Source organism: Mustela erminea, chromosome 17 (genome assembly GCF_009829155.1).
Source record: "Mustela erminea isolate mMusErm1 chromosome 17, mMusErm1.Pri, whole genome shotgun sequence".
In the NCBI taxonomy this organism is placed as follows: domain Eukaryota; kingdom Metazoa; phylum Chordata; class Mammalia; order Carnivora; family Mustelidae; genus Mustela; species Mustela erminea.
Genome location: NC_045630.1, coordinates 23,357,189 through 23,380,029, shown reverse-complemented (window position 1 = coordinate 23,380,029; position 22,841 = coordinate 23,357,189). Strand labels below are relative to the sequence as shown.

General features: G+C 38.4%; 1 protein-coding gene across 1 annotated transcript in view; it reads left to right on the top strand.

The window, feature by feature from the left end:
• Positions 1-22,841, top strand: part of AXDND1 (axonemal dynein light chain domain containing 1) — a 109,709-nt gene that overhangs the window by 4,922 nt on the left and 81,946 nt on the right. Inside the window, 6 exon segments of the mRNA XM_032318541.1 lie at positions 265-368; positions 7,651-7,771; positions 8,362-8,447; positions 10,247-10,303; positions 11,307-11,409; positions 13,339-13,460. Of these exon segments, the coding sequence (XP_032174432.1) occupies positions 265-368; positions 7,651-7,771; positions 8,362-8,447; positions 10,247-10,303; positions 11,307-11,409; positions 13,339-13,460 (593 nt within the window).

The window sequence follows — 22,841 nt, the reverse complement described above, 5'->3', positions numbered from 1 at the left end:
AACTAAAATCATTTGCTAGTGTTGCCAAGGAAATGCTATTTAAAATGTGATTTACCTAAGTGATCATTATTACTGCTCAGTCTTGATATTTTTCTTTCACTTTTGAATTGTCCCAGTTTCTGTTTTTCTGCATAGTATTGATTAAGCATTGTGCTCTTTCTCTTTTTTTCCCACTGACTATCCAAATGCCTTTCCAAAGGATTAACAGATTTCATTTGACTAGAGCTCCCTCTGCTGTGTATTCATGTATTTGCTTTTTCTTAGGGCACTCTTCCGCGTCAGACTGACCAGGTCTGGTATCACCCTATTCGAAGAAATAAGTTCAAATACCTGATTGATCATCCTGTTTCCCTAACTGGTGCCGGAAGGTAAAGAAGGCAGATGGTAGGGAGGATGCTGATGAATAGAGTCGTTTTTCTCATTTCTTGGGGAGGGGCACAGTTTGGAAAATTAGAGAGTCAAAGATTTTACTTTATTTTAATATTTTTTTTAAGATTTTATCTATTTATTTGAGAGAGAGAGAATGAGGGAGAGAGAGCGAGCATTAGAATAGGGAGAAGCAGACTCCCTGCCGAGCAGGGAGCCAGATGCTGGTCTCAATCCTGGGACTCCAGAATCATGACCTGAGCTGAAGGCAGTCACTTAACCAACTGCGCCACCCAGGTGCCCAGAAGCAAAGATTTTAAAATTTGAAGTTTAAAGTATCTTTGTTGATCAGAATACAATCTGAAGAAGACACAAGACCATCCTTCTGTGTGTAGGATTATTAACTCTACTGGCTTTTGGTTTGTTTAGATTTGCTTTTTGCATGCCTTTGTGTCCTTGTCCACTTGCTCCTCTGTCCCTTGTTGTACCCTAGTAAAAGGGACAAGATCCGAGAGGCAGAGTGCCTTAGAGTGCCTCTTTCATCTGCATGTTTAAGAAGAGTGAGGTAACATAGCTTCATGAAAACCTTGAAAAGCAAGTGCTTACTCCTTGGTTTTCCTCTCCACCTTTAGATCAAATCAGCAAATACTATTTGTTGTTTTTACGTCATTCCTAAAAATATTCTGACTGTCCCGGGTTTCCCTGTGAAGATTGTGACCAGCTCATTTCCTATGTGTAGTCCATTCATCAGTTGCACGCCCCTCATGAGATATTATTTCATCCGAATGCAGTAATATGTAATATTATCACACATTAATGACACATTAATTTGGAATAATAAACATTAACACATGCATAAGTTATTTAATCTTTCTGAGTTCCATTTTTTTCATCTGTAAAAAGGGAATAATAGACTTAGTCCATTTTGTGGACCTTCCAGGGATATTGTAAAGCACATATTTTAAAGAAGATAATGGACAGTGCTATTTATGTATGTATGTATGTTTGTATGTAAGCTCTACACCCAACATGGGTCTCAAACTCATGACCCTGGGATCAAGAGGCATGTGCTCCACTGACTGACCAGCCAGATGCCTCTATACAGTGCCATTTAAATATAAGTTATTATGGGGCACCTGAGTTGCTCAGTGGGTTAAAGCCTCTGCCTTCGGCTCTGGTCATGATCCTGGGGTCCTAGGATCGAACCCTGCATCGGACTCTCTGCTCAGCAGGGAGTCTGCTTCCCCCCGTCTCTCTGCCTGCCTCCCTGCCTACTTGTGATCTCTGTCAAATAAATAAATAAAATCTTTTTAAAAAGTAAATAAATATGTTATTATTACTTAGCTATGTCTCAGTGCTAGAAAAAGTGGCAGGAAATTAGGCTATTAATTTTTGTGTCCTGGGGCTTAAGTGTCAAAGTATCTGTATTTTATTTTATACATTTAAATCATGGTTATAATTATCACTAGTTATGATTAGTAGTTATGAGATGTTTGAAGTACTTTGAAAAAATATTAAGCTATATCTGAATACAGCAGTAACCCAGTATTAAAGTTTTAATGTCAAATGACTTCTGACTTAGAATTTTGAAATTGTGATCTGTATTATGGTAAACAGGGTAATGGCCTCCCTACAAAATGTTCTCACTGTACCTCAGAACTCGAATATATGCCTTACGTAGCCAAGGAGATTTTGTGGACGTGATTAAATTAAGGACCACAAGATGGTGAGATTAACCTGGATTCTTGGATTGGGCCCAACCTAATGGCCTGAGTCTTTAAAGTAGAAAAAGAAGGAAGTTGAACAGATCAGAGAGGGAGGAAGACACAGTGGAAGTGTGAGAGAGAAGGAATTCAGCCTACTATTACTGGCTTTGAAGATGGAGGAAGGGAGGACACAAGCTAAGAACTACTCTTGTCTTCTAGAAGCTGGGTATGGCCCTCAGCTGGTAACCATCAAGGAAACAGGGATCTCAGTCCTAGAACCGCAAGGAATTGAGTTCCTTTAACAACTTCAGTGGGCACGGAAATGGATCTTCCCCTAGAGCATTCCAGAATGGAATACAGCCCTGTCAACACCTTGATTTTAGCCTGTGAGTCCTGTGTTGGACTTCTGACCTACAGAACTATAACATAATAATTTGTGTTGTCTAAGCTGCTAAATTTGTGGTACTTTTTATGACACCAGTAGAAAATTAATACACACGTATAACTAATGGTATTTATAACAAGAGGTAACTTGTCTGGCAACCTTAAATATTTAGAGCACAGCAGTAAAATATAAAACAACCTAGCAATAGCCTCTGAGTAATACTTTTCGACAGCTTTATCAGTCAGAATTCAATGCAGAAAATAAAATTTTAAGCGGTAAATCAAGTGTTTACAAAATTCTTGGAAGGGCTAGAGAAGCAGGTATGTAGCAATACTTTTGGGAATAACTCTCAGAACAAGGTGGAATTAACCTACTATCCAGGCTGTTACCTCCAAGGCTGTCACTAGAGTTCAGAAGTGTGCCCACTTGAATAGACATTTGTACAAAGAAGGTAAAAATGGGCCATATGCACATGAAAAGATGCTCAACATTATTAGCCAGAAGCAAATGGCAATCAAACCTGAAAAGATACTATTTATCACCTACTAGGATGACCAACATCAACAAGCAGACAATAACAAGGATTTGTGAGGGTATCGACATCGGAAGTGTCATACATCCTAGTGGGAATGTAAAATGGAGCAGCCTTGTCGGAGAATAGTTCTGCAGTTCCTCAAAAATTTAAACATAGGCTTACCATATGACCCAGCACTTCCACACCTAGGTTTATACCCAAGAGAATAGACAATATGACTGCACAAAAACTTAGAATGAATATTCATGGAAATATTATTCATGCACCCCAAAAGTGGAAACAAACCAACTGTCCATCAGTTGATGAAAAAATAAACAAAATGGCATATACAATGGAATATTCTTCAGTCATAGAAAGGAATGAAGAAGTACAGATACTTGCTACAACACTAATGAACCTTGAAAACCTGCTAAGTGAAGGAAGCCAGTCGTAACAGGGCACATGTATGTTTCTATTTATATGAAGTGTCAGGATAGGGAAATCCATAGAGACAAAAAGTAGACTGGGGGTGGGACTGGCGAGAAGAGTGGAGAATTACTGCTGATGGGTAAGGGTTTTTTTGGGAGTGGTGATAAAGATAATCTGGAATTAGATACTGGTGATGGTCATAACAACCTTGTGAATATATTGAAATTGTAAATTGTGAATATAGTAAAAACTTGTAAACTGTACTCTTTAAAAAGATGAATTTTATGGTATGTGAATGATACTGCAATTAAAAAAAAAAGTCCCTTAACTGTGATCCAAGGATCTGGAAGCTGAAATCAAGAAGCTGTCCCTGCAGTTACTGCACTGCCCCTATGGACTGGGGTAGCTGGACAGTGGATTCTGGAATGTTTCAGGAAAACCACTTTTTCATGTTGATGTTGGTAGAATCCGCCAAAGACATGACAGGGAAGCGACTCCCGTTTTACTTCTACCTCTGAAATCTTGCAAAAGTGCATCTACTTGCAGAAGTTAGTTCATACCCAGAACCCTACCTGCAAGGGTGTCTGGGAAGTGCTTTCCAACCATTGAACTCAAAGAAGGACCCAACACACACTAGGGCCTGCCATATTCCAGTACTGACTTAGGTGTCAAAAACATAACCAGACTGTCCTCAGGACACTTCTAACTTCATAAGTCATTACTTGAATTGTCAAGAAAAGATTATATTGTGTTACATACACTCTGCTTAAGGAAGCTGTCAAGTTTTAAATACATTTTAGAAAGACAGTGTTTTTTTTAAAAAGCATATCTCAGCTCTTTAGAAAATCGATCTCTCTGAAATACCTCATTCCTTGACATCAGATAAAAAGCATGCTTATGTGTGAACATAACCAGTGATTATTTGAAAAAAAATTTGAAGTATGAACTCAGTGTAATAAACTGGGGGATCCAGTTTTTGTGTTATGGCTAGGAATCAAAGTGTTTTTTTTTGTTTTGTTTTTTTGTTTTTGTAAATAAAGATAGATTTTCCAGGGGCTTCTGGGTGGCTCAGTGGGTAAAGCCTCTGCCTTCCGCTCACATCATGATCTCAGGGTCCTGGGATCAAGCCCCACAATCTGGCTCCCTGCTTGGCGGGGAGCCGGCTAACCACTCCCCCCCCACCCCGCCTGCCTCTCTGCCTACTGTGATCTCTGTCAAATAAATAAATAAAATCTTAAAAAAAAAAAAAAAAGATTTTCCAGAGGAGTAGAGACAAGTGATTTACCACAAGAGTTTTATCAGAAATAAAACAGATTTTTTTAAAAAAAAGATTTTATTTATTTAGTTGACAGAGACAGAGAGATCACAAGTGGGCAGAGAGGCAGGCAGAGAGAAAGGGAGAGGAGAAAGCAGGCTCCCCCCACCCCTGGGGTAGAGAGCCCAATGCGGGGCTTGTTCCCAGGACCCTAAGATCATGACCTGAGCCGAAGGCAGAGGCTTAACCCACTGAGCCACTCAAGCGCCCTAAAACAGATTATTATTTAATGAGATTTACATACCAACACATAAACCAAATGTTCCCTCTAAAAATAAAGATAAAAAAATAAAAATCAAGTAAGATAACTGATAATTTTTATTTTTATTTTTAAAAAGATTATTTACTTATTTGACACAGAGATCACAAGTAGGCAAAGAGGCAGGCAGAGAAAGGGAAGCAGGCTCTCTACTGAGCAGAGAGCCTGATGCGGGGGTTGATCCTAGGAACCTGAGACCATGACCTGAGTCAAAGACAGAGGCTTAACCCACTGAGCCACCCAGGCACCCCTATAATTTTTATAATAGAAATAAAAGAGGGCCCTATAATTACTTTTTGAGAAATTTGACAGTTACCAAACTGACATTTCCTTTACAAAGATGTGTATGTGTGTATATGTATATGTATGAACCATTCATGTTTTTATATAACAAAGTTGCATTGGCCAATCTCTAGGAGTTATTGGTGTGATAGTGACTAATGTCCCATAATCCTGGAAGCAATTATGTCCCATAATCCTGTTCAATCCTGGAAGCAATTTTATTTTTTTATTAAAAAAAACTTTATTGAGATAGTTTTGACAAAAAAATTGTGAATATTTAAAGTGTACAACTTAGTGTTTTTGTAAATGTATACATTGTAAAAAGAGCACCACAATCAACCTAAAGAACTTATCTGTCACCTCTATATAGTTGCCATTTGTGTGGATTCGTGTTTGTGTGTGTGTGATAAGAAGATAAGTTTAAGATCTGTTCTCTTAGCAGATTTCAAATATACAATACAGTATTGCTAACTATGATCATTGTGCTATACATTACATCTCCAGAACTCATTCATCTTGCATAACTGAAACTTTTGTATTTTTTGACCAACATCTCCTCATTTCCCCTTTCCTCCCAGTGCCCTCATCTGACACAAATGGAATCATTTAGTATTTTTCTTTGTCTGGCTTATTTCACTTGGCATAATGTTCTCCAGCTTCATCCATGCTGTCACGAACGGCAGGATTTCCTTTTTTAAAGGCTGAATAACATTCTGTTCTCTCTATATATACACATTTTCTTTATCCAGTCATTCATTAGTGGACATTTAGGTTGTTTCTATGTCTGGGCTCTTGTGAATAATGCGGCAATGGACAAAGGAGTGCAGATATTTTGTCAAGATCCGGTGCCTGGGTGGCTCAGTTGTTCAGTGTTTGCCTTTGGCTCAGGTCATGATCCCAGAGTGCTGGGATCAACACCTGCATCAGGCTCACCACTCGGCAGGAAGCCTGCTTCTCTTTCTCCCTCTACCTGCCACTCCCTCTGCTTGTGCTCTCTCTCTCTGTCAAATAAATAAATAAGATCTTTAAAAAAATCCAGATTAATTTTCTTTTGGATATAATCCAGAAGTGGGTTTGCTGGGCCATATGGTAGTTCTATTTTTATTTTATTTATTTATTTTTTTTGAGGAAGCTCCATTCTATTTAACTGGGATAATGGCTATCCCAGTTTACAGTTGGGGGAGGGGCAGAAACGTGAAAATCATGTGCAGTAAGTTGTGTGATTATAACTGCTATAGGATGGTGAATCTGGCAGAAGTGTGTAGAGTATACTAGAGAGAATTGAGAGTCCACATAAAAAGTAGGTATAGCTTGGACTAGTGATTTGGTATTGGCAACAACAGGGTCAATGCTGGAATGCTATGAAGGAGACTATAAAATTAATGAATGTTAGTGGTGGGTGGGAATTTAGAGCAGTGGTTGGGAAGAAGTCAATTATATATGCTGAGCTTTTGATGGATAGAGTGGTGGTACTTCCTGACAGAATTAATGACGATAGGAGGGTGGAGAGTTAGAATGGAGGGAGGTTTATTCAGAGGTATGTAGAGGTAACAAATGTGATAAGGTGAGATTTGATGGCATTGCTCAAAGCGAAAGTGTAGGGTCAGGAGACAGAGAGGTGGGGTGTAATGTTGCAGAGCATTTCCATTTAGTAGTCAGGAAGTCACAGAGGAGTTCAAGAAGGAGAGGTTAAGGCAAAAGAACCATGAGTCCAGTAACACAGAGGATAGAGGAAGTGTTTTTAGAAAGAGAGATGGTCAACCCTGGAAATATTACAGGGAAATGGTGGAAGAAAGGAAATGATGACTTAGCAGTAGAAGTCATCAGCTTTCTAGAGTGGTTTCAGAAGAGAGGGATGGAAATTAGATTGCAAGGAAATTTCAAGAAATCAGATTTCAAGAAATCTGATTAATGTCTGATTAACGGACAGTGAGAGATCTGATAGATCCTGATAACATGACAGCCATGCGTGGTCAAGGAAGGACTTTTAGAAGGAGAACAGATTTGAGTTACAGATCAAAGTGATTATTCCAAGGGAGGAGGAAGCAAACAGAGAGTAGATTGGTGGAACGAAATCCCAAAGGATGTCGGTAAGGATGAAATCAAGGATGTCAGTGGAGGAAATAACCCGGGGGAAGAGAATATATCTTAACCTGAAGTTGACGGAAGGGAAAGGATTTGTGATATGAAGGAGAAAGATGAGGTGGAGAAGAGGAAGAATGGGGAGAGGGGTGGCTCATGTCTAACGCCTCTGCTCTTAGTGAAGCATGAAGTAAGGAGACTGGATTTGTGCCTCATTTTACCCACTAGAAGGATGTGTGTGGATCTTACCCACTCTTATCCAGTAGCCAGACAGGAAATTTATTTTGTAAATATATTTTTTGTATTTTTTAGGGATATTTCTTTCCTGTATGATGTTAAATACGTTAAAGGTGAGGCCAGGGAGAGTTCACTTTGTCCCCCACGCTTGGAGCGATCATTACAGTCACATGATGGTGTCATTGTGCCTCATAAGGTAAATAAAGTATTTTTCCTCTCCTTCTAATTTTTAAGTCATTTCCTTAAAAATATAAAGCAATGTTGTACTGTAACTACAACCTGTATTACTTGTCAGTTTTCGTAGCACTTTCTGATTATTTCTAGGAAAGAGTATTTAGTGGGAAATGATCTATGATACCTCTTTTTAAGCCATTTTCCAAACAACAGTTACCACTTTAATCTAGAAAATACAGTATAGAAGTTTAGATTTTTTTTTTTTTTAGGTTTACAGTTCAAAGTTGTAGAATTCTTAGTTTTGGCATGTTGCTAAGGTAAATTTAAAATTCCTATTGAATTTTAAAGAGTCAATGGATTAACTGAATATGTGGGACATGTGTGAATAACACTAAACCCAAGATTGTTCTTTAATTCGTGGTTATTTTTAAAATGTGTGCTGAATGTTTTTTTTATTACATCCTATGGTCCATATTACTAATGCTATTAGTTCTATAATCAAAACTTCTTAATAAATAGCATCCCTGTGGGGGTAGGAATGTTGATTTATGCAATTCAACTTTTTTTCATTTACTAATTTTTCATTCTTGTCCTTCTTTCTTTCTTTTTAAGACAAAGAAACTAACAGATACTTTGGTTCCTGAAGAATTTCATATTGTGTCAAATACAGGAGTTTCAGGTTTGGAGTGTTACGATGAGTGAGTACTGTAATCTATCCCAGGTAATATGTACATTACAATAAGGAAATATTTGGCCTTCCATCCTAAATTTAAGAAAGGTGTCAAAATGAAAATGTTTTATTGAAAAGAGTTTGGGATTTTAGTGATCAAATTGTTCTCTATCTTTTCCTACTATTTAATTTTCAATTAAAAGAGTGTATCTTTGTTCTGAATGCTCACCTAGGCCTCCTTAGGAATGGTTTTGGCCAAGGAGACAAAGGAAAGTAGCCCTCTGAGCTGATGTCTCATAAGGCACACTCTAGGGCTTGGCTCCAGCCTTCACACTAGTCATCTCCAGTTTTCTTTGTTTTCTGCTTAGGGGATTAAAAATAGGATCTTGCTTGTATGTTCTGAAACAACGTTTGAATGTTTTGTAGTGTAAAAAACTAGAACTTTGGACTAAGGTTTTATAATAAAATATCCAGAGGCTGTCACTCTTTTTACTTTTCCAATACACATGCGGTGGCATTTCCTTATGATGGTGGGTTTCAGAACAATATTTTGTCAAAAAGAACTAAATGGAATTCATTTTAGGGGAACTTTTTATTTTTATACAATTTCAAGATTATAAAACTGTTACAAAAATGTGAAAAGCAACTCTCAAGTACTCTCTGAGTATTTACTTTTTGCCTTATTTGCTTTGATACACACATTAAAACTATTCAAGAGTAAGTTGGAGATATGATCCTTTACTACCAAATACTTCAGTGTTTATTTTTTAGAAGCCCACCAGTTATAGATCTTTTTGATGACTTTTTTTAGCTTCATTGTATCTTCTCTGTTTATTAGTTAACATTTTACCATATGGATTCATGGATTACTGTTTTTTTCAGTGGGGTATAGTTCTTTTACTGTGATTATTTTATGCTAAAAGATTTTTAGATTTGGTCAATGTTAGCTCCTTTGAACTGGCTCTTATATTTTTTGGACCTGTCCCATGATTCTTTGAGTGTTCCTTTATTTTCTAACTTGATAAAATTTCCAGGTTCATCTTATATTTCCCAGCTCCAGCTGTGGAGTGAGCTATGTCACTTCTCTAGGGAGTGCAGATTCCTTTTAGTGGAGAATGGTATTAGAAGTCAAGATCTGGGTGGTGGGTGTGCTCGTTGTGCCTGGACTATCATTGTTTCTGGTTCCTCTTATTCATTTTTGAGAAACTTTATTTTGAGTCTTCATAGTCCCTGGAGAGTTTCACTGCTCTAAATTCTGAAAATGGACGTTACTAACCAGCTGAGTTCCAGTAGGGGGCAGAACCAAAGGAAATGCTTATTAACTAGGGGAAGAAAAATGTTGCATGAATAATAATGAATTAGAAGGATTACCATGTGATTCTCACTGTGATACTCATTTAGGTGGAAATGGGCACTTTTCAGAGGACAGATTTGGCTGGGAGTTAGGAAAACTGGGTTCTGGTTTTATCTCTGTTGATTAATTTTATAGCCTGTTTATTCATTTAACTTTGTTGACTTCAGTGTTTTTAGAACATCCTTCCACCTTTGAAAAGGCATTTAAAAAAATGAATCAAGGAAATGTTCATTTTTCACATATGAGGAATGTTATTAAAACTCCTTTACTAAAAATATTCCAAATATGATAAATGTCATTACATCTATGTCTGTAGTTATCTAGGTGTGATCTTCTGTGTAAAATGATGGACCTTTTAAATTGCCTCCAAGCTTCCTAATTTTATGAGGTGTTAGGTTTATCATGCTGTGATATGTGATAAATAGGCCTGTTAATTTTCTTATGATAATATTTATCTATCTTATTTATTATAGCAAATATACTACTCTCCTCACAGATAGTGAAAACAGGCTGTTGCTCTTCCCATCCATGTAAGTATGGTTTATTTTTGAAAATATTTCTCAGAAGGAACATAGACACATGAATATATTTATTTATTTTAATATACATATTTATAATCTACATATGCATATTTATTTATACATATTTATTTTTCTTGTATATATATAAATTTACCTTAATACTTTATTGCACAGAAAATATTAAAATTATAGCAGAAATCCAAGACAATAATTGTCTATAATTCTATCATCTAATCAATGTTTTAAATTTTTACATATTTATAATAATATTTAAGTGCTATAAAATAGTTCTTTTTACAGTTTTAAATTTTTTTTCTAAAATTTTATTTTATTGTGGGAGGAGCACTTAACATGAAGTTTATCTTCTTAACAAATTTTTAAGTTTTCAATACAGTTATCACTGAATCTAGGCACAATGTTGTACAACAGATCTGTTTGCTATAGTCTTTTTTTTTTCTTCTCTCTCCCTTGTCCCTTTTCTTCACTTACATTGTGAAGTAACCAACATTAACAGCTTGGTATTTATCTCTCCATATTTCTTCTATGTTCTTACAATCCTACACACGAAGTATATAGAAATGTTGGAAGGAAGCATTATTTTCTTTACACAAAAGAGGATCATACTATTTACCTTTCCCTTTTTCTTTTTTTTTAAACTGTATTACTGCTATAACCCACTAGATCAGTACATACAGGGCTATACTTTAAAGTTACATTAATATTCCAGGGGCACCTCGGTGGCTTAATCTGTTGGGTGACCTCCTGGTTTCAGCCCTAGTCATGATCTCAGGGTCCTGGGATTGAGCCCTTTGTGGGCTCTGTGCTCAGTGGGGAGTCTGCTTGGGTGTTCTCTCCTTCTGCCCCTCCTCCAGCTTGCTCTCTCCCTAAAGTAAAAAATATACCATTAATATTCCATAGTATATACATTTTATTTGTATTACATTCTTTTAGTCACTTGAGGATGACCTGTTACACCACTTAATTACATATATCTCTCACTTTAATCCTCTAGGAAACCTAATAAAAGAGTTGAAGTGGTCCAGCTGAATGACGTGATGGATGCTATGCTAGAGAGGGCTGGTGTGGAAAATCAGGAATATACAGGGCCAACCAAGGTACTTGCAAAGTGGTTGAGAGCATGCATTCTGGAGCCAGAATGTCTGGACTGGAATCTTGGCCCTGCAGTTTATTAGCTAGTGACCTTGGGCAAGTCACTTAATGTATTTGTGCTGCAATTTACTCATCTTTAAATAAGAGGTAATAATAATACCTACCTTATAGGGTTGTTGTGGAGATTAAATGACATGTGAATGTAAAGGGCTTAGAATAGTGCTTGGCATGTGGTAAACACTGTATAATTATTGCTATTATTATTATTACTGCATTTCATTGACTGTAAAGTACCATTGATTATAAGACCTTTAATGTAAAGTTTTTCCGGCGAGATAAACACAACACCAGGCAAATTGGGTGCAAGGCAAGATTTATTAAAAACACTCTCCGGCGAAGTTTCAGGGCTCAGGAGAAGGGGAGCCAGGAAAGTTGCTCGGGGAGAAGGTGGGCACCCTCGGGCGAGGTTCCGCGACTCTGTAAAGCAGGGTGGCGGAAGTCACACCCAAGGCAGGGAGGAGGGGGCTTTTAAGGGGTCTTGGGGAAAGCTCAGGGGTCTTTTGGCAAGTTTCCCTTATTCGGATATCTCGCCTGCTCGTCGGGGTCCCATTGGTCCACAGGAGCCTGGGGCGGGGGTCTCAGATTCCCGCTTGGGCCTTTGTTCTCCTGTCCGAGCTCAGGTCTTGTGGCGGGCTTTCGCCATCTTAAGCAGCCCTTTCTGACAGCCTAACCCCTGAGCTTTCCCCAGGAACCCTTAAAAGCCCCCTCCTCCCTGCCTTGGGCGCGACTTCCACCACCCTGCTTTCCAGAGTCGTGGAAACTCGCCCGAGGGTGCCCATCTCCTCCCGGCGCAACTTTCCTGGCTCCCCTTCTCCTGAGCCCTGAAACTTCACCAGAGAGTGTTTTTAATAAATCTTGCCTTGCACCCACTGCCTGGTGTTGTGTTTATCTCGCCGGAAAAAACTTTACATTTATTATTTTATGTACCACTAAGAAACCACTGCCAATTAAACCATGCTTTCTTAGCACTTAAAATTTTTATTTTGTTAATGAAAGCACTCTTTTAATTTTAAAGAGACACAGATAGTTTTCTTTATGAGGGCTCTTTTTTATTTCGTAAATTTTTATTTTTACAGAATTTAAAAGTTAAAGTTCAGTATAAAACATTCCAGTGTAATCTTTATCCAGATTTACTCGTTTACATTGTGCTCTACTTGCTTTGTCATTCTCTCTTCTTCTTTACGCACGTATCTTTATATGTATATGTATAGTTTCTTCTCAACTGATTTGCAGTAAGCGGGTGACATCATGCCTCTTTATCACCAAAAATTTCAGGTGTTATCGTACGTTTCCTATAGATAAGGACATTCTTTTACATATTCGTAATACAGTTATCAAAATTGGGAAATTTAACATTGATGTGATAGAATTATCTGTCCATATTCAGAATTCAAATTTTGCCAGTTGTCCCTATAATGGTTGTTTTAGCTCTTGTCCCCTCTGTTTCAGGATCCCAGGATCACATAATACTTTCCGTTGTCATGTTCCTAGACAACTGTAATATGGAACAGTTCTTTGCTTTTCTTGACCTTGATATTTGGAAGAGCATATGCCAGTTATTCTGTAGGACGTTCTTCAGTTTTCATTTGTCTAATGTGTACTCATGATTAGGTTCAGGTTATGTACTTTTGGCGGGGATGATATAGAAGTGATACTGTGACCTTCTCAGTGCATCGCGTAAAGAGGTGCATAATGAAACAGACTTCTAAAAATAATATATTATTTTTGTAGTTATATTTATAAAGAAAAATATAAGGGAAATAAATTATCAAGGTGTTTCTAAAATGTTCACATTCAGCATACTTACTTCCTAAAGTGCTAATTTGCTGGTAAGACTGCAATAAATACTAATGGTATTCCTTATCTTCTGCCAGATGCACAAACTACTACATATGTTAAGGAAGGAACAGAACATTTACAATACAGTATTTCATGAACTAATTCGGCAAGTCAGTGTGGACTGTGCAGATAGAGGAGAACTACTGTCTAAAATCAGGTTAGAGCTATTATTGGAATATCCCAGTTTCCTTGTGAGTTTTATATTACAATTCTTTTATATCTGCTTTTAAGAAAATAAAAAAAGTTCCCTTCTCTATTCTATTGATAATAAGGAACTGAATTGCATTTCTGTTTTCTATAGTAAAAAAAAAAATAGTTGAGGACTTTTTTTTTTTTTTTAAAGATTTTATTTATTTATTTGACACAGATCACAAGCAGGCAGAGAGGCAGGCAGAGAGAGAGGGGGAAGCAGGCTCTGGTGATCAGAGAGCCCAATACGGGGCTCGATCCCAGAACCCTGGGATCATGACCCGAGCTGAAGGCAGAGGCTTCAACCCACTGAGCCACCCAGGCGCCCCAGTTGAGGACTTTCTTAAGATGATTTCTTTTGAGATGTTGGACACCATATTCTTTTTTTTTTTTTTTTTTTTGAAGATTTTAAAATTATTTATTTATTTGACAGACAGAGATCACAAGTAGGCAGAGAGGCAGGCAGAGAGAGGAAGGGAAGCAGGCTCCCTGCTGAGCAGAGAGCCCAATGTGGGGCTCGATCCCAGGACCCTGAGACCATGACCTGAGCTGAAGGCAGAGGCTTTACCCACTGAGCCACCCAGGCACCACTCTTTTTTATTTTTAAAGATTTATTTACTTTAAAGAGAGAGTAAGAGAGCATGAGTCAGGGGCAGAGAGAGAGGAAGAGAGAGAATCTCAAGCAGACTCCATGCTGAGTGTGCAGCTTGATGGGGGCTTGATCCCACGACCCTGAGATAGTGACCTGAGCTGAAACCAAGAGTCTGATGCTTAACCAGCTGTGCCACCCAAGTGCCCCAACACCATATTCTTTTATGATTGGGAATTTGTCCCAATTCATTTGTCCATTTGTCCATTCATCAGTCAGTGGTGTCTGTGGAGTATGTACTCTGTGTCAAGTATTAAAAAGCTTCATAGGATTGTGGTGAGGTTAAATGAGAGCACAGAAGTAGATGCCTTGTATATATAATTATTATAGATGATCATGATAAATACTATTAAAACTGTAATGCTTCGTATGACTGTGGTACTTAACAAAAAGCTGGAAGGAATAGTGTAATTAGAATATTGGGTTCAAATTACATATCTGCAGCTTACTTGCCATGGAACCACAGGAAGATTATTAGATCTTCTGAAAGTATTTCTCCTGAATGAGAACAAGTAATATAAATTCACCCTATTTTCCCACTGTCTGATTTATGGAATGAGAATAAATAACATACGTTTGCCCCATTTTCCCACTGTCTGAGTTATGGATTTATGGAGATATGAGGAGCAAAGCCATTAATAAGATACTTGTCAAGATTGGATACTAAGGAGTCAGTTCTTGGAACACCTCAAGAGCTGGAGAATGCAACTTGAAATGAGGGTCAGAACAACTGAAGTCTGAGTTGTCAATCCAAGAACAGAGCTGGGAGGGACAGATGAGGAAGCATAGCAAAGGAGCTCAATGACTAATGGCAGATCCAGACTTTCCCCTTATGAGGCGTAGAAATGAGTGGGACTCTTCTAGCTGATTTCAGGAGTTAGCCTTTAGGGGCCAAAATAAGGTCAGGTCCAATCCCAAAAGTCTAGACAGAAAGAGACGGGCAGTCCTAAGCTAAGGACTTAGAATAGGGTAAAGTTGGGAATTAAAAATGTAAAGCCTGGCTTGCTCAGTCAGTAGAGCATGTGATTCTTGATCTCAGGGTGGTGAGTTCAAGCCCCACTTTGGGCGTTGAGCTTATTTTAAGTAAGTAAATATATACATACATAAGTAAATAGAAAGTATACATGAATGTGGAATATTCTTTTTTAAAAAAAAAGAATACAAGGTAGGTGAGAATAAGCCATGAGGTTTTAGGCTGATTATGCAAACATTCACTATGTGTTTGTGGAATGGTGAAACACGGTAGTTCAGAATAATCTAGTGGTCAGCATTTTGTTGTGGTAGGAGATCTTTTGAAGGTCTAGGGCCCACCTTCAATGGGGAAGACTACGGTTGTCCTGAGCTTGGTATCTTAAAGTGTTTTCTCTGCTTCACGAGATCATTGTGAGGATCCAATAGAAGTCCCCAGAAGATGGTAATACCATGCATGCCTTGGAAATACTTGACATCAGCCTCTGACTTCCTCTCTCCGTTTGCCTGTTACCACAGTTTTCTGCCTCCGGTCTCATTGAGTGCTTTCTGATCTGCTTGTGTGTGTCTCTGCTTTTCATGCAACTGCCTCTGAGGCCTGTTACAGCAGAAGGAAGTTTTGTTTGTTTGCTTCTTCTTTTTTTTTTTTTTTTTAAGATTTTATTTATTTATTTGCTAAACAGAGAGAGAGAGAGAGTACAAGAAGGGGGAGTAGCAGGCAGCAGGAGAAGCAACCTCCCCCCTGAGCAAGGAGCTCAATCCCAGGACACTGGGATCATGACCTGAGCCAAAAGCAGACATTTAATCAACTCAGCCACCCAGGAGCTCAGAAGAAAAAGTTTTCATATGCAACAGAGTTTTATAATAATGTCTTTTTTTTTGTTTTGTTTTTGTTTTTTTTTTTAAAGATTTTATTTATTTATTTGAGAGAGAGACAGTGAGAGAGAGCATGAGCAAGGAGAAGGTCAGAGGGAGAAGCAGACTCCGCATGAAGCTGGGAGCCTGATGTGGGACTCGATCCCAGGACTCTGGGATCATGACCTGAGCTGAAGGCAGTCGTCCAACCAACTGAGCCACCCAGGCGTCCCCATAATAATGTTTTTTATAGGAGGAAGAATAACTGCCAGATTGAATATGAGGTGAACAAGATTCTCACATTACAAAGAAATAGGGATGTTGTTGCAATCTTTTTGGTTGACACTATAAATATCTTTGGTTGCAGCAGGCACCTGACGTTTTTTCAGTTGTTGTTATTTTTATTTTTTTACAATATTTTATTATGGGAATTTCCAAATATCTATAAAAAAGGAAAGAATTTTATTTTATTTTGTTTATTTTATGATCTTAAAAAATATTATTACTTTTAGAGAGCGACAGAGAAAGAGTGTGAGCAGGGGGAGGGACAGAGGGAGAAGGAGAGAATCCTCAAGCAGATTCTGTGCTGAGCAAGGAGCCCAACACAGGGCTCGACTGAGCTGAAATCACTTAACCGATTGAGCCACCTGCATGCCCCCAAATGGAAATAATTTTAATGTGAACGCACAAATACCTACTATCTAGATCTGCCATTAACATTTTACTCTGCTTTATCACTTGTCTATCCATCCAGCCATCCTTCTATCCATCCATCCATTTCATGTATTTCAAAGTAAATTGCTGACCTCAGTGTATTCCCCCTAAACACTTTGTGATGTATATCATTAACCAGACAGAGTTTTTTATTTGCCTTTTTTCCATTTTGAGTAAAATTTACATGTATCGAGAAACACAAATCTTGTCTGCCTTTATTGACTTTTGACAAACACAAACTCTTAAGATGTGGAGGCTTACCATTCCCCCCCAAAGTTCCCTAATGCTCTTTCCCAGTAAATGCCTACCCCCTTCTCCAAGAGTTTTGACCTCTTCTCCCCTTAGATTAGTTTCACCTATGTAGGAACTTCATATCAATGGGATCATGTAGCATTTATACAGTTGACCCTTGAACAACATGGGTTTGAATTTCACAGGTTCACGTAGAACAGATTTTTTATAGTCCGGTACTATAAATGTATTTTTTCTTCCTTATGATTTTCTTAGTAACGTCGTCTTCTTCTTCTTTTTTTTTTTTTTTTAAGATTTTGTTTATTTATTTGACAGACAGAGATCACAAGTAGGCAGAGAGGCAGGCAGAGAGAGACAGTCTCCCAGCTGAGTAGACGGTACTGATGTGGGGCTTGATTCCAGGACCCTGAGATCATGACCAGAGCTGGAGGCAGAGGCTTAACCCACTGAGCCACCCAGGTGCCCCTACCTATTCATTTAAAAAATTTTTTTTAACTTACTCATTTTTCTTAAAAATGTGCCCGTGGGGCACCTGGGTGACTCAGTGGGTTAAAACCTCTGCCTGCGGCCCAGGTCATGATTCCAGGGTTCTGGGATTGAGCCCCGCATCAGGCTCTCTGCTCATCGAGGAGCCTGCTTCCTCCTCTCTCTCTCTCCCTCTGCCTGCCTCTCCGCCTGCTTGTGATCTCTGTCTGTCAAATAAATAAATAAAATCTTAAAAAAAAAAGTGCTCGTCTGGCATTTATTTATTTATTTATTTATTTTTAAAGATTTGTTTATTTTAGAGAGAGAGAGAGCCCATGCCTAAGTGGGGGAAGGGGCAGAGGGAGAGGGTCAACCTGACTTCCCGCTGAGCAAGGAGCCAGATGCAGGGCTTGATTCCAGGACCCTGAGATCACAAGCTGACCTGAAATCAAGAGTCAGTTGCTCAACTGACTGAGCCACCCAGATGTCCCTGGCTTTCTTTAAAAGATAAAAGGTTCTTTTAAGAATAGTTTTAAATTTACAGAATTGAACAGATAATAAGGAATTTCCACTTATCCCCCCTTCTCCATACACAGTTTCTTTCATTATTAACATCTGTTATTAATGTGGCATGCTATGATATACTCTGATATCCTATGGTTAACTTAAGTCCATAGGTTACATTATGGTTTATTTTTTTGTGTTGTATTCTATGGGTATAGACAAATGCATATTTTGCATATTTTTCAATCATAAAAAGGAATGAAGTATTGATACATGATATAACAAGGATGAGCTCTGAAAACATACTAAGTGAAAGAAACTAGTCACGAAAGGTCACAATATTGTAAGATTCCATTTATATGAAATGTCCAGAATAGGTACATCCAGACAGAAAGTAGATTAGTAAGTTGCCAGGGACTGGGAGAAAGAGAAAGGAAGAGTGATTGCTAATAGGTACCATAAAGGATTTTGGCAGGGGGGGGGGCGGTGATGAGAAAATACTCTGGAATTAGTGCTGATAGTTGCACAACTTTTTGAATATACTAAACAGTATTATATACTTTAAAGGGTGAATGTTATGACATATAAATTATATCTTAATAAAAAATTATAGTGTTCACAGTCATTTCAGCACTGTGATTCTTCATTTGCACATATTCCTTTGTGTATCAAATTTCTCCTACTAAAAAAATTTAATAGCTACTTTATATAAATGTAATCTGCTTCCCTATAAATTTACCCACTTACCCTCATTTTGTACTGTGAAAATACTCAGAATAACTTGGTTCTTCCTTTTACCTTATAGCTCTTTAAATATTTGAAAATAGCCATTTTTTAAAAAGATTTTTATTTATTTATTTGACAGACAGATTACAAGTAGGCAGAGGAGATAGGCAGAGAGAGAGAGGAGGAAGCAGGCTCCCTGTCGAGCAGAGAGCCCGATGCGGGGCTCGATCCCAGAACCCTGGGACCACGACCTAAGCTGAAGGCAGAGGCCTTAACCCACTGAGCCACCCAGGCGCCCCTTGAAAATAGCCATTTTTGTTTTCCCTGTTATGCATTCCCTTATTCAGGCTAAATATCCCCAGTTTTTTCAGGCTTTCTTGGTGAAATATACCAGATGTGGGAAGCACGCTAATTAGTCAGTGTCGATTTCATGCAGTATCACCACCATTAAAGAACAGTTCCACGACCCTGAACCCCCCCACCTGTCACCTGTTCATCCCTCCTCCATTCCCATTCCTTCAAACCCGCAGCAACTACTGATCATTCTGCAGTCTCTATACTTTTTCCTTTTCCAGAATGTGATCTAGTTGGGATCACACAGCAGGTAGTCTTTTCAGACTGGTTGCTTTACTCACACCACAATTTTAACTGCTGAAATGTTTTCTGACCATTATTTTGTAGAATTCACTGAGTTGTGAGCGTCATATCATTGCTTTTGAGCAATTTGATTATGATACACCTTGGTGTAATTTTCTTCATATTTCTTGTGCTTGGTGTTCATTGAGCTTTTTGGATTTGTGGGTTTATGTTTTTCATCAAATATAGGAGTTTTTTGGCTAGTTTTTCTTCCAAGTATTTTTTCTGCCCTCCTCCCTTTTCAGGGAAGTCCATTTACTCATACATTAGGCCACGAATAATGAGATAGTCCCAGGGATCACTGATGCTTTGAACATTTTTTCATATTTAAAAAATATTTTTCTGTTCATTTTGGATAGTTTCTATTGCTCTATCATCAAGTTTACTAATCTTTTCTTCTACCCTATCTAATCTCCTTTTCTAATCTACTCTACCCAATGATGTTCAACTCAGACATTGTAGTTTTCATCTCTAAAAGCTCAGTTTGGGTCTTTTCAAAAATATCTTCCATGTCTCTACTTAACAATGCAAATACAGAGAATATAGTTATAGTTTTTTTTCCCCCAAAGCTGATATATTCATTTTATATTGGAAGCAAGTGTTTTCAGTATTTTTATTTGCTGCAGTTTAAAAACATCTGGGGTGTTTGTGTGGTTCTTCCCAAACCCTCAATCGTGCCCTCGCCAGTTTAACATCCAAGGTCCTTTCAGGATTCCGGGTCAGGAAGTTGTGGGAGGGACCGTTGAATCCTCAAAGACATGATAATGATGTCCCTACCCAAAGTTTCTCCAAGCAGAGCCAACTGCTCCTCCAAACAGGGCTGGTGAGGCTGTCTCAACACTCTTAGGAAGTGGGAACCCTGAAGGCAATACTTGGAGGACTGCTGACTGATGGGGGAGGTTTCAGGCTAGTCTTCCTCAGATCCCCAGCCAGGGCAATCATCAATGTCCACCAGAAAAGTCAAGCTGCAAAAGTGTTTTTGTAGCTCAGGCAGGGCCTGGAAGTGATGGAAGGCGGCATTCTTCTCAGCTCTGGGCATCTTTGCATATGTCTGCTTGTATCCATCAGGCTGAAAGCAGGGGTCCCAGCCAAAGTTCTGGAGGCCTTGGAGCACCACGATCTGGCCCCTGAATAGGGGCACTGGCTTGCTGGGGTCCTTGGTGCTGAGCACAAATGTGTAGAGCACACAGGCAAGTCTGTCCTCAAACCCAGCAGGAGCTGGCAGAGACCTTCAGGCTTTAACTTCTCCAGAAACCACTTTATGTAGGGGCCAGGGGACTCCCAAAGGAATTGAAGCAGCTAGGTGTCCTCCACCAGTACAAGCTCCTGTACCTGGTGAGCTGTTTCCTGACACTTCTGTACACAAATCTCCTCAGGCTCTCTCTGGAACTCTGGCAGGTCAATTTTCTGTGCCACCCAAGATCATGGAAACTATTTCCTAGAATCTGAATGACCTCCTCCAGCTTTTAATATCTGTGTCTATTAATTCTAACATTTATGACAGTTCTGAGTCAGTTTTTTTCTCTTCATAAATGTGTTTTCTGACTTTTTGCATGACTAATAAATATGACTGCATGGCAGGCATTGTGAGTTTTAGTTTTATTGGATGCTGTGTATTTTTCTATTTCTAAAAGTATTCTTGAACTTTGATCTGAAACATGATGAAGTGATGATGAACTACTTGAAAATAATTTGATCCTTTTGGGCCTTTAGGCGGGACCAGAACAGTGCTTAATTTAAAGCTAATTATTTCTGAATACTTAGGCAGACTCTTCTTTGTACTGTATCCAGTGACCCATGAAGTTTTTCCAGTCTGACTAGTTGGAACCAGCACTATTTCGAGCCACCTGTGAATCCTGGATGCTCTTAGTTATTGATCCTTTCAGCTGGCTCCTTCCCTGGCTTCAGACAGTTTCTTCACATTGATCCTCTGATCATTACTTAGCTGAATACTTGAGAAGGACCCTCAGCAGACCGCCAGAGGATCTTCCTATACAGCTCTTTTTCCTCTGGTACCCTGTCCTCTTTCTCTCCTTAGACTCTTACTCTGTCTCCATAACCCAGAATCTACTGGGTTTCTCCTGGGTTCTTTGTCCTTGTGCTTTGGCCTTTCAAGTCCAAAAGATGGAATAATCATAGGGCTTACTTTATTTACCTCTAGTCAATAATTACTTTCTTTCAGTGCCTTAGGTGCAGGGTCTTGAAAATTTTTCTGTCACACATCTCTTGAAAATTGTTCCATATACTTTGTCTTTTTTTGGTGGTTGTTATTTCATGCAGGAGAGTACGTTTAGTTTCTCTGGATTTCTTTTCTTTTTTTCCCCCTGTACCTATTTATATTCCACAATCCTATTATAGATTAACATCCTTAATGAGTTTTGCAAGATTATCAATGGTGATCTCTTCGATAAATATCTGTTTTCCATTTTCTCTGTTTTCTTTTTCTGGAACTCTGATTAGATTTATATTGGATGCTTTCATCCTATGCTTTTTGTCTCTTAATATCTCTTTCCTCATTTCCATCTCCTTGTCTCTGTGCTGCATTCTAGGTAGTTTTTCTGAAGACAAAAATAAACCACTTCAGGTGCATCTATTCCAAAACCCATCTTTTGAGTTTTACAATTCAGTAATTATACTTCCCATCTAAGAGGTTTCTATTGGTTGTTTCCATATCTTTCTCATCATAGTTAATATGTTTTTATTGCTTATTTATAGATTCAGTCTTTCATTTTTCAAACATTTTCTGCATAGTTTTATATTTTAAATCTCATACTTCTAATATATGAAAACTACTAGTGACTAAAATGACTGTTGTTTCTTCTGAGTCTTCATTTGTGATGATTTATTTAAATGAGTATTTTGCAGTATTTGCTTTTATAGGTAACATTTGGCTAATCTTAATCATGAAATCCTCAGATTGTAAACCATGCTTCTTGAAGAGAGGATTTCCATTTTCTTCCTTCTGGAATCCTCGCTTCATATAGTGGTCCAACACTCAGGTCTTCTACCTTGAAGCTGGTCCAAGGCTTAGTCTTGAACAAAGTGTTGGTATTTTTTTTTTTTTTTTTAAGATTTTATTTATTAGGCACCTGGCTGGCTCAGTCAGTTAAGCGTCTGCCTTAGGCTCAGATCATGATCCCAGGGTCCTGGGATTGAGTCCCACATCAGGCTCCTTGCTCAGCAGGGAGCCTGCTTCTCCCTCTGCCTCTGCCCTTCCCCCTGATTGTGCTCTCTCTCTTTATCTCTGAAAATAATTAAATATTTTTAATTTTTTTAAAGATTTTATTTACTTATTTGAGAGAGAGCACAAGTAGGGTATGAGAGGCAAAAGGAGAGGGAGAAGCACACTTCCTTCTGAACAAGGAGCCTGGAAATAGGGCTTGATCCCAGGACCGTGGGATCATGCTTAACTGACTAAGCCACCCAGGTACCCCTCAATGTTGGTATTTAAAAAAAAATTATTTATTTTTAATTGAAGTATAGTTGACTACAATATTATGTTAGTGTTAGGTGTACGACATAGTGATTTGAAACTATGTATATATTATGAGATATTCTCCATGATAAGTCACCATAAAG